At 46.2% G+C, this 12222-nt stretch overlaps 1 protein-coding gene across 1 annotated transcript in view; it reads right to left on the bottom strand.

Annotated features, from left to right (window-relative positions):
- Window positions 1–12222, bottom strand: part of cep112 (centrosomal protein 112) — a 105478-nt gene that overhangs the window by 31651 nt on the left and 61605 nt on the right. Inside the window, exons 19-20 of the mRNA XM_036552767.1 lie at window positions 10739–10921; window positions 668–898 (exon numbers count right to left, since the gene is read on the bottom strand). Of these exons, the coding sequence (XP_036408660.1) occupies window positions 668–898; window positions 10739–10921 (414 nt within the window). The remainder of the gene's footprint in view (window positions 1–667; window positions 899–10738; window positions 10922–12222) is intronic.

Here is a 12222-nt window from a genome sequence, read left to right as displayed (position 1 = left end):
AGTCCATCTACTTATTGAAGGGTGATGTGGGGAAGGATGGGGCTAATGTACCGGGGATGCGGTGTTCCAAACCGCAGCCCACGCGGCGGGCCAAGCCGAGCCGGCCCAAACTCCACTCGTCACCTTCCCCCCGTGCCAAACCCTCAGGCCGCTCTCACACTAACACCAGCATTAACTCCCTGATAAACACTCACACCCACTGAGGGTGAAGAGTGAAGAGTGAAGAGCCCGGTCCTTTCATCTGAGAAGCACTGCGAAGGGCCTCAACAAGCTCTGTATTACAAACCATAAGGAGAGGGAATGCAGATGCTACCTTAATGGCAAGCTTGATGCTAGTATTAAAGGACCTCTGTCTGGATTATTGTTATGTATTTAATTGAATGGATACACTTATGTTCTATTGAGCTGCTCTGAATAAATGAATGTAATGTAATGTAATGGTGGTCCACAAGGATTCCAACATCATACGCTGATCTGAAAACACAACCACTCACTATAGATCCATATTCACAAACATTATCCTTGCATCCAAAACAGTGTTAGCGTTGCTATAAAGTGCAAGATCATATTAACCCAGCACTCAGCGTGAGGCCTGAAGCATGTGGCGTTCGGCGTGAGGGGGAGCGTGTCGTGCTGCGTCCCCCGTCCCCCCCTGACGGCCTCTCACCTTCTCTATGGCCAGCTCCTTCTCGGCGGAGAGGGTGCGCTCCAGGTCCAGCCTGACGCGGTCCATCTCGGCGCGCAGCCGGCCCAGCGCGGCCTCCTGCTCCTGGGCCGCGCGCTGGCGCTCCTCCTCCCGCAGCAGCCCCAGCTCCATCAGCTGCTGCTTGCGCTGGGCGTGGGCCTGGAGCAGCTCCTCCCGCAGGCTGTGCACCTGGGCCTCCAGCTGGGCCATGCTCTGCCGAGGGTACAGAGACGCCGATGGAGATGACATTCATGACACTACCGCTACTGTTGAACACTATGATATTGATACTGCTGGAGAAGATTCTGACATACAGTAGCAGTCAAAGGTACCAGTACCAGTCATACAGTAGCAGTCAAAGGTACCAGTACCAGTCATACAGTAGCAGTCAAAGGTACCAGTACCAGTCATACAGTACCTGTCAAAGGTACCAGTACCAGTCATACAGTAGCAGTCAAAGGTACCAGTACCAGTCATACAGTACCTGTCAAAGGTACCAGTACCAGTCATACAATGCCTGTCAAAGGTACCAGTACCAGTCATACAGTATCAGTCTAAGCTCTTATGTAGGCACACCGGTGCGTACAGTACCAATCAAAAGCTTGGACACACCTGACTAAGATAATGGAAAACATGCATTCAAAGACATTTTGAACTAAAGACTTCTGCTTAAATGCTTGAAATTTGTTAGAGAAATATAAACAGTGAAGTTGATACCTATGTATGAATTTGTTCCCCCCAAAAAATTAATTCTAAAAAATATATTTTGGCTACTTTGAAGAATCTAAAATATAAGATTTGACTTTTTTGGTCACTGAATAATTCCATCTGTGTTATTTCATAGTTGTGATGTCTTTAGTATTATTCTAAAATGTGGAAAATAGTAAAAATAAGTGAAAACACATTAGTATGAGTAGGCGTGCCCAAACGTTTTGACTGGTACAGTAAGCACCAATAGAGATCATTATGACATCAGCAGCTTTGCATAAACAGCAAAAGCGGCCACTCTGGTCCTCTAGTCCAGTCAATGAGAGACATCTTGGACTAGAAACCATCAATTGCTGGTTTACACAGGCACAAGACAAGGGGAATCCCGCACCAGACCACAAACGGAGCAAAACAAACCCAGCTGGAATGTCAGACCGTTGCCCAACTTGGCCAAGGGAGGGAAACAGGAACCACCTTTTTGATCTCTGAGTCAAAGAGTTCAAGATCAAACGGGGGGGAAGGGGGTAATTCCGAAAAGGTTGGCGGTTTGGTTTAATGGCGGCAATTAGGGAAAATCGAAGGTCAGCTACTTGCGAGCGAGACATACTTTTTGCCGCTTCACAATTCGGGAGTGGGGGGAAGCCAAACACACAGCGGGGCAGCAAAGCCTTCATCATTTTCAGCGTCGCTTTCAAACGCGGTGGGACAGAACAGGCGGCCCACGCTACCCTTTTTAGAAAATCCATATTTAACGAGGACTTCCATTAGAAAGTCAATCGGTTGTTATGGATTCATGGCCCTGCTGCAGCGACTCCGACAGCGACCTCAGAGCTTGACCTCGAAGGCTTTGAACTTCTTCAGCGCAGGCTCTGTCGGGTTGAGTGCTTTGATTTTCTGTCCAGCTGCAAAAGTACACCGCACTGCAGAGCGGGAATGTTAATAAGAAAAAAATGGTGTAAAAAAATAGATCCTGGATGTTCCAGAACACAGAGTGATTATTTATAGCGTCTCTAAACCTCAATGTTATGAAGAAACTGATTTAACTGGTTTTCTCCTCAGCCTAACCCAGAGATCATCAGTTCTATTGAGTGTTAAGTGTTGAGTCTGAATGTTTAGTGACGTTATATACCACCACTACGCCACTATGGAGGCCTGCTGGGTTTTGTCCAGGAGCACTGACGAATGTGCCAGCAATGAGATCTCAACTCGCGCAACGCTGACGCCTTCTCATCTCTTGGTTCAGCTTGTTTTTAATCCGTCATTTCTCCTTTCTGCTCTTCTACCGCTTCGGGAACAGCCTTACAAACCAAAACACCACTGACAGAGCTACAGCTGGCAAGGAGGGGACGCAGCTAGAGAGAATTAATACTTTTGTTTAGCGAGGTGGGTGACGTAATGCTAATGAGAAGGTCTCAATCAAAAGGATTTGGAGACGAATCAAACCGTAATTATTTGGAGCGGAGCGGTAATATTTCATCTCATTTCAAAAACAATGTGACATTCGGAGAGACGGGGAATTAATCCAACAACAGAACTAGAGTCTTGGGAGCGTACAAATATAACTGAACGTAACCTATATTAGGCCTTCATTAAAATTAAAAATGGCAAAGACATGTTTGCATGAAGCACACGTGCAGATACACACACATATACACATACACAGACAAACACGCATGCACACACACACCGACATACACACAGAGACACACACACACACAGCACTGCAGATTGAGGGCATTGCAGATAAAATGTCACAGATAGAGGGCACCACAGATAAAGAGTGTTGCATATTTTCATGCATATGGTTTCCACAAATGAGGAATCTCTCCTCTCCACTCAAAGCAGTAACACTGGATTAACAGACCTCACATTTCCACAGTGACTGGTAGAAAAAGTCAGTAGCATTCTGTATGGAAAGAAAACAGTGTTCCTACATGCATGTAAAAGTGCCCCACACTGTAATTGCTGCCGTGCCTGTATGCCTGGCACAGGGAAGCAGAAAGAGCCCCGCAGCCCAGGAACGGCGTGTCCTGCAGCGACATGTATGCTGCATGCTAATCAGCTGCAGGAGTGCTGCATCTGCCGCCCGCCACTCGCATTTCCTACTTCAATGCGGCGGATGAAGAGGAGCGCTACGCTTTGAAGGCGAACGGACGCCAGATCTGCAAGCCTTCTCTGAACATTTGTGCTGTCTGGGGGGGGGGGGGCTCTCCCAGATCCTGCGTATGGGGTGCTCCTGCTGCTTGGTTTGGGCTGGTGGAGGGCGCACCAGGACCAGGCCCGGGGTGTGTGTGTGTGTGTGTGTGTGTGTGTGTGTGTGTGTGTGTGTGTGTGTGTGTGTGGTGGGGGGGGGGGGGTTGTCTCTTTTCACCGGGATACCCATCTGGCACCGGGGCTGAAACAACTGGAACCCTCACCCCCTTGAACCCCACTTCTGTTTCCGCCGCAGCCGTGCGACAAACAGGCGATGGTGATGAAAACGTGGGGATGGGGGCCTGTTTGATGTGCGCAGACCAATGGGGAAGCTGTAATTAAAAACAGCAGGCACGAGAGAACCAAAAAAAAAAGAAAAAAAACCCTCTTTAAAGTCATTTGACTTTTCAACTTTCAAAAAAATGTTTGCTGGGGCAAAAAAGGGAATACTCGTTGGATTTAGATGAGGCTGGGCCTCGGAGCATGCCCCGCCAGCTCAAAGGCCGGTGTTTCAGCCTGGCCACATCATCATTAACACATCATCCTGCCAATCATTAGCACTGCACTTCTCAAGGCTCTACCAGTCTGTCTTCAGCCTTTCATACACACAGATTCCAGATCAGTCTGTTTTGAGATACCTTACCACTAATCCATACTAGGCAGTTCACATCAGATCTTCCATCGACACAGATCCAGATCAAGCCCATTTTAAGTGAGAATGAAGAGCAACACCAGCTTTGCAGCGATTGGGTTTCAGAGGGAATAACACTTGTCATTTTCACCATACGTATAGATCCGTGCTAATGTGAAGATGTGAACTTAAAACTATACCCAGTACATCTACAGAGTGGGTAAACGTGTAGAATCACAAAATAATATGAGATGTGAGAAAAGGAGAAGACAGAGAGGTGGAGAGGATATTCATGGATATACTGCAGCTCTGCAGCAATGAAAATCCATGAGAAAATCCAAGTGATGGTGTTAAGCGCAGGTCAATAAGGATGAAGGGGATAGAGAACAGAGTAAAGGAATCCACTGAAAAAGCCCAATACTCAGCCAGGAAGGTGGATAGGGTGTTGGCGTAGGTGTGGCTGTTCTGGACAAGGACACTGGTATTGAGAACAGCACACTGAGGCTAGCACTTAAGAGGGCCACTTTTTGTGGGGAAAATGATATTTTGCCTGTTTACGCAGGACTCAAATTGTCCAGGACAATATGATTCTCATAAGCAGTATATTCATCAAACTCCAAATGAAGCAGCAAAACTGCCTTTTAGTGATCTAAGCAATGTTTTTCTCTTAATTAACTGAGGAATGTCACAAGCTGAGCTCTTCAGACATGAAACAAACCAACGTTTGAAGTGTTCAGTATTTTTACATCCTAATCCTTTATTACAAAAAACATGACTCGCATTAATCACCACGTAAACTGCTGGCTCTGTCCAAGGTACAGTGTCTTTAAAAATAAAAACAAAAATAAATCACTGTTTGACTCATGTCTATGATTAATGAATGCCTCCATGATGACTGGTGCTGTGGTGCCTTGCCTATTTGCATTCGTTTCTGTGGTGAGACATCTCTTTACTTCCATGGAGGTTCTCAGAAAACGCGGGCTGTGGAATGACCATTTTCTCAGCTCCATTTACTTCACTGGTCTGAAGACCATAGTAACATTAAGCAGCAGCAAAGTGTCTTTATCATTACTGCCACATTGACTAACATCCAGACACTTAGCTAAAATTCACAACAACTTCTCTCAAACTATTTGTCGTGCTAGATGTTTTAGCAAATCGGGCAAGGTAAGAGATAAACTATACTAAAATTCTAAAGTCTTTTAATCAATTATACACATTTGCACTTAGCTGGCTGCCATATTACACGTTGTGAGTGAGCCCCAAATTGATTCTTACAAGCAGACAACTTATGAGCAGAGTTTTAAAACAGTGGTCGTATACGATTAATTCTTTGCCAGTGTATGGAGCTGGTTTTGGTATTACTATTAAGTGTCACTGTAACGAATGTGCGGAGAGAGAGTGCACATGACAAACTCCTGGGAAGGAAGACATGTTCTAGTCTAATCTACAGACATATACAGAAAATGGCACTACTCAACATCAACTATTTTGTTAGAATTTTCTTCGTACTTTTTGTAAATCACCAAGTGTACCACATTAAGCTTGCCTCTATCAAACACTGTCTATACTTGCACAGGAGCAGCGATGCAAGACAAATTTAATCCTCCGATACACCTGCATGCAGCCAATAGCTATGTTTCCCACGGTGAACCACAGTAGAGCAAATATTGATTAGAGGATAGCGGACATCACCCAACTTGGAGGTACTTCATGAGTTGTCAGGGGGAACCAAAGTGGCAGGGCAAGGGGACCTTGGCTGACAAAACCTCCCTTAGCAAATTGTGTCCACTGCTGCCAACTCCTGGTCACTGTCAGCAAACAGGTATAATGTTCACCTTGCTCCCTGAGCAACTGCTTTAAATGACTTCCCACAGTTTTTAGGAAACAGGACTGATTTAGAGGACATCTGGCCTACCAAAACAATTGTTCTGAAGAGGTGTGTTTCCAGTAAACAATGCACCACTTGTTCTTTTCAAATTAAACTATTCCATGCAAAGGGTACATCATTTCAGGTGAAATTTTTTAGCAACTTCATTGTGGGGAAGGAACAAAATATACCCTTGTGTAAGAAAGAGATGAAGGAGCACACTGCCCACTGACCCACATCTAGAGGTCCATAATGTTGTTTCGTTTTGGGCGACCACAATTAGCTTTATAGAAAGGATACGAGCTAAAAGTCATGCAAGAAACAACATAACATATGACTCAGAGACAGAGTTGTGAAAATCAGTAGAGAGCTCCCCTTCTCTCAGGTCAAGGTGTAAACACAGAGAATTGGCTGCGGGGAGTCACATTTTGAATAAACCGCACTGCCAGCTTCCTCCATCCGAAGGTGTTTGCTCTTTCATCTTTCAAAAGAACGAAAAAAAGTCAAACCCTTGAAGGCATCAAGACTCCTCGTTCCAAGCTCGTGGAAATCAATCATTTAATGAAGCCCCCGGGCTGGTGACTCAGCAAATTCTAGATTCAATCTTAGAGGCTTCTGCCTGTAGCTCAATCCAAGTATGGAGTACAGCAACCCAAGGTCAATTCTGAGTTAAGGGAAGTGACATCGTGGCCAGTAGGACTGTAGCAGGAAGTGGATCTGGGGACGGACTGAAGCAGAACCTTGCCGCCATCATGACATCACAGGTAACGCACACCAGGAGGCCGACGCTTCACCGTTCATGCGTTGGAATGCACAAAAGCATTCTCCCTCAGTCTAAAACAGCTCAGCTTCATGTACATTAATAGCATCTACAAGCCTCGCTTTAGGGCAGTAAGACTAATTTGATGTAGATTGTGCAAGCGAAGGATTAAAAGACTTCTAGCATTTCCTCAGACAAACAAAGAGCTGCTGTGCTCTTCCTGGAAGATCTTGCACGGTTTAAGTCACTTGTTCTGTTTCCAGGAGCTTATGACCAGACCCCCCCCCTTTCAAGAGAAGATTAACCACATCAAGAGACGAGTGTGAATTCTGCCCGTACACGCAGAGCTTTAGTCATCCCGCCAGATCGTAATCTGCTCTCCGCAATCTCTCTGACTCTCCTCCAAACCACAGCCCTAACGCCCCTCTCAGATTCCTGTAAGGAGCCGAGACGGCAATGTGCCGCTCGACACAACCGCACCGCAAATCTCCAGGAATTTACGCCACAGACACCAACACGTGACATGCCCATTAGCAGCGGCCCGAATAAGGGCAAATAATGGCACCATGGAGAAGCCATTCTACAACAAGTGTGGATCAAGATCGCAGACACACGCCTTCCTGGTCGAACTCGTTTTCCTGTAGGCTCCCTCTAGTGGTCGACTCGTGACTAACAAAGTCTACACCCTTGTAGATACTGTAGCTGGATGCTAAGCGTTACTGACACGAGAAAGTGTGCCATGGATTCTGACCAGCGTTGAGTGGGACCAAGCCGTGGTTTTGCTCTTCCTCGTGTGGCAGTCTGACATGAAAGGAGTGCTCGCCTCATGGACAGACGGACGTACAGACCAGCTCTGCCAAATGCAAAACCCTCTGGATAAGGGGAATGAAGCAGCTCTGCTCGCCGCGCTAGATTTGATGAACACTTTTTTAGATCTTCCCTCTGCAGATGAGGCTGCCACACTACTATATTCTTTCAGAAGATACTTCAAAGCACAAGTCAAAGATTAACAGGCCTTCTGTCAGTCTTCAAAGTAGATATTTTTGAAAGTAATTAGTTTCACACAGTATCAAACTGTGTGGATACATGTCTTAAGAAAAGTATCACTTCTATCTTTTAAATGTGCATTTTATATCTTTTAAAAAGTATATCAACATATTGCCACAGCCATATGGTTCTGAAAGTGTTGTTTAGTTCTCATTAGCTGAGGTGGAAGAGGCTCACCAACTCAGTAACAGGTGTGACTGTCAAGCTTGACTCTTCCAAACCAATAAAATGTGTTTGCTTCCCAGAGCAAAACACTGTGATTGGCTGATGTTACTGAGGTGATGAAGCCTTGTTCTTCCAATGCAACTAATTAGGCCCTGTCCAGCTTCACTTCCCTCACTTCATGCCCCCCCTTAACCCACCTTCTACACTATGGGTCAGAAGCAGTTGTAGTAACCGATCTGGTGATACTGCTAAGGGCTTGGGCAAAAGCAAAAACATTTGTGGCACTGCAGGACCAAACCTCCCCTGACCAAAAAATACATCAACCTCTTCCTTTCCATTCCAACCCACCTTCCTGATGCTATAGGTCAGAAGCAGGCACAGTCATAGTAACTAATCTGGCAATACTACTAAGAGCTTGTGTGAAAGCAGAACCATTTGTGGCATTCCAGGACCGAACCCCAATAAATTAACCTCTTCCCTTCCATGTCCCTCCCTCTCTTTTTCCCCCTCCTTTGACAGCTGGAGCCCCTGAGCTGGACCTGAGAACTGTGTCCGCCTCCAGTCACCTGGGACCCCAGCTCCACTCCTGGCTGTGGTACCCACGGTGGTGGGAGGGCTCACAGCCCAGCCTCGCTAACTTCACAAGCCTTCCTCAGCCTGCTCGGCGCAAAGGCAGAGCGCCGCTCCAGATATGACTGGCATTAATCCACAGGTCATTTCAGACCGGGAACGGATAAATAAACAGACTCCGCTCAGATGGAAAAATGTAATACCCAGTATTGAAAAACGGCTCCTTGTCTGTCAGTTAAGATTTTGTAAATGAGCTCACTGCTGCCTTTTTCTCTTTTATTTTTTTCAAATAAGCAGTTTGATCTTCAATCGGAATTCATCTGAGTGCAAATGGCTTGTGAATACTGAACACATGGCCAGTTGCTGTTTGTCTTCTTATGATTGCTATTAGAAGTCCATTACTCCAACATCAGCCATTTGGAAAACTGAAACGTTCAGTCACCCAGAAACATTTTACGCTTACACTCAAAACCAAAACCTTAAAGACAGATTACTTTTACATCAAAGGTAGCTTTTACAGTAAGATACAAACTGCAAAGTGCTGTACTGCAATTACTTGCATGCAAAGTGGGTTTGAAAAGGGGGTTTATGGGGTATTAAGGCTTGATGCACTACTGACCACAACTGTACCATGAAAAGGAGAGGCATATATTGATCCACCTAAGCAGAAAAACTGATTAAGTCAGCACCACCACTTACACAGGTCATTTGGTTTAACCCAGGGTATTTTTCTTAATTAAATGTAATGGGAACAATTCTATTTGAAGGTTTGATTTTACATGTCTGTTAAGATCAATGAATAATTTTTGTGCATTGATCAGCACAAAATTTAAGGGACAACTTCACTGATACCATAATTTGTCAAGTTGTCAGAATGTATTCCACCAACTGTTCAAAAGTTCTGATTGAGCGGCATTTTGAATCTGTTTTGAGGGAAAGAATGATCCGTCAGTAAATGCCAAAGGAAGATTTATGGTTTTCAACCTGTCAATTAGAACCACTTAGTGAGGTTTCTGTTGAATAAAAGACAACACGTCCAAAATTTTAAATCCAAAAACATCAGTACATTTCATGCAATGCTGAGAGCAGTTTTAAGCCTTATTCGTCATCATTCATAGCCAACTCTCTCCCTGGGCCAGTGTCAGCTTCACTGGTTTCCAGCCAGGAGCCAATAAAGACAGTTTTCCAAGCTGACAACGTGAATTAGTTTTCCCGTGAGAGGAGTCGGACGCTGCCGCGGCTGGAGGCCGGTCTGGCCAATGGCTTCCCACAGAGACACCATGACGAGGGGGATTGGGGGGGGGGATTGGGAGGGGACTGGGAGGGGGGGGATGTTCAGAAGGGACACGATGCACCTGCTGATGGAAAAAATGCAAAATTTTTCATTTTAATTCAAACAGCCTTATTGGCAGAATCCTGGCATACGGAAATGTCAAGCATCCATCGTGGGCTATGGAAACGCACTTTAAAACAGCTGTGATGGCCCTCTGCAGGGCAGCGGAAGACCTAGAGGGCGCCCCCCCGCACTGTTGCCCGTGACTCTGACGAGGCTGTAGACCTGCCCATGCCGTGGTGGAGCGATTCCAGCCAGAGAAAGGAGAAATGCAACCTGGGGCTGAGAATAAAAGGCCCCGATAACACCACGCTGGGGGGGTGGGGGGGCTTATCCTCTCCGTCTGGCAACCTGTGGTTTTTGCATTTTAGTCTTTACGTCCAGCAGCGAAACTGACGAATGCAGAATTGTGTGAAGTTATCCGCTCTCTGCAGGTTTTATCTTTTATCTCCTCCTAATTTTTTTAGCATTGCCTTCTTTTGGCAAAAAAAGGCATTTGAGTTTGGCGAATTATAATAGTAACGATAAAAGAAATCTGTTAAAAACAAAAGTGATTATACGGTATTATAAGGTATTTTGTCATGTCGATTCTGTCCCAGCTGGATCACTACCCATTCAAACCAACCAGCAGCCTAATACATATAATATAAAGGTCAGTATGCCTATATATTTACCACAAATTTATACCTGATAGCTTGAAAATAGCGCTGCAAGCAATGTCTTAACAGCGACAACGGCGGCGGCAATGTTTCCGCGACGCGACCGCGGCCCCCTACCTGGGCGTCCCGCTTCCTCCACTCCTGGGTCTGCGTTTCGTGCTGGAGCATGGCGGCCCTCGACTGCTTCTCCAAATTGTCGATTTCTCGCTGGTGGTCCCGGACCAGGCTGTCCTTCTCGGCATTGTGCTGCTGGAAGAGGTGGGTCCTCTCCTGCTCCTGCTGCATTTTCAGCTCCACGATCTGATTGGACAACGAGAGGCAAGACTTCGTTGGCAGAACATCCCTTGTCGTCATGACAACTTGCCCCCCCCCCCCCCGGGCCCGCCAAAAAAAAAAAAAAGAAAAAGAAAAAAAAAAACAAATAAAAAAACAAAACAAATATTACCTTTGTAGCTCACAGTGAGTAAGCAATTCATGATTTGAACTCTTTACCACCTCCTATGTTATGGCTTCCCACCCCCGTCCTTAGTTACCGTCACTGTGTACAATTGCCCTTCTTGTACTTCCATCATTGCGATTTTATTTACTTAAAAAAAGAGAAAAAAAAGGTAAAGTAGAAGCCAGCGCATCCGTTTCTTCAAACTAGCCCTGTCCAATCCGCAACTTATGACAGGATGGGCCAGAGTTTTAAACCTTCCTATTAGCTTTATAATAGTCTTCATTTACCACTGGGGAGGGCCTAAAGAAGGAGCAAAAGCAACTGCAAGCAAGATGTGACTACTCTTTACCTGTAATCCAGTTCTCTCTCACAGACCCTCACAGAGCGATAAACAAAAAGCATTCATTCCGCAATGAAGCTACCTAGCTACATTTAATGCTGTGAGAATTGCGAAAAATGTCTCCCCCCATCATCACAGCTTTTCTTTTCAATTTTTCCCCACAAACGACTCCTTTATCATGACCACGTGATCTGTAAAGTTGGAAGTTTCAGACACCGGGCAGTAACGCGGTAGCGTGAATGGCAGCAGAGTACAGGAGAGGAGCGAAAATGAGCACAAAGGGTAAGCGCAAATAAAAAGAGGAGAAAAATAAAGGAACGGATGAAAGGGGGGGAAAAGCGAAGGCATTGTCCTGTCGTCAGCCGCCGGCGCCCGGGGCGCAAACGGACGGGCGTTAGAGGGAGTCGCCCGCTGTGCTGTAAGCCCGCGGCCCAGGCGGGACAGAAAGCCAGCGGTTCCCAGGGTCCCCTCTCCCAATCCCCTCCTCCCGGGGGGGGGGGGGACAGTGACCTTGGCCGGTCCTGCCTCCTCTCCCCTGCTGGCGCTGAAAGGCGGCCCGGGCCGGAGGGCCTGGTCCTCGCCGGCTTTGATGCTAATCCTCCTGCATTGTGCGGCGCGGCACCCTACCTGGCCCGGCTGGAGGCAGCGCTGGGGGTATTTAAAGCAGGTGATGAATGGGGCTCCAGCAGCAGGAGAACATTGCAGGCCGCTTTCTTCTGTTTTGGTGGATTCCCCCCCCCCCCCACAAAAAAAAAAAAAAAAAAGTTGCTGTTTTCGCTTTTAGGTTTCCAGGTTTTTAATTCTGTACGATTTTTTTACTCA

This window comes from Megalops cyprinoides, chromosome 19 (assembly GCF_013368585.1).
Source record: "Megalops cyprinoides isolate fMegCyp1 chromosome 19, fMegCyp1.pri, whole genome shotgun sequence".
Lineage (NCBI taxonomy): Eukaryota > Metazoa > Chordata > Actinopteri > Elopiformes > Megalopidae > Megalops > Megalops cyprinoides.
The sequence above is the reverse complement of the archived record's forward strand: the minus strand, read 5'-3'. Positions and strand labels throughout refer to the sequence as shown.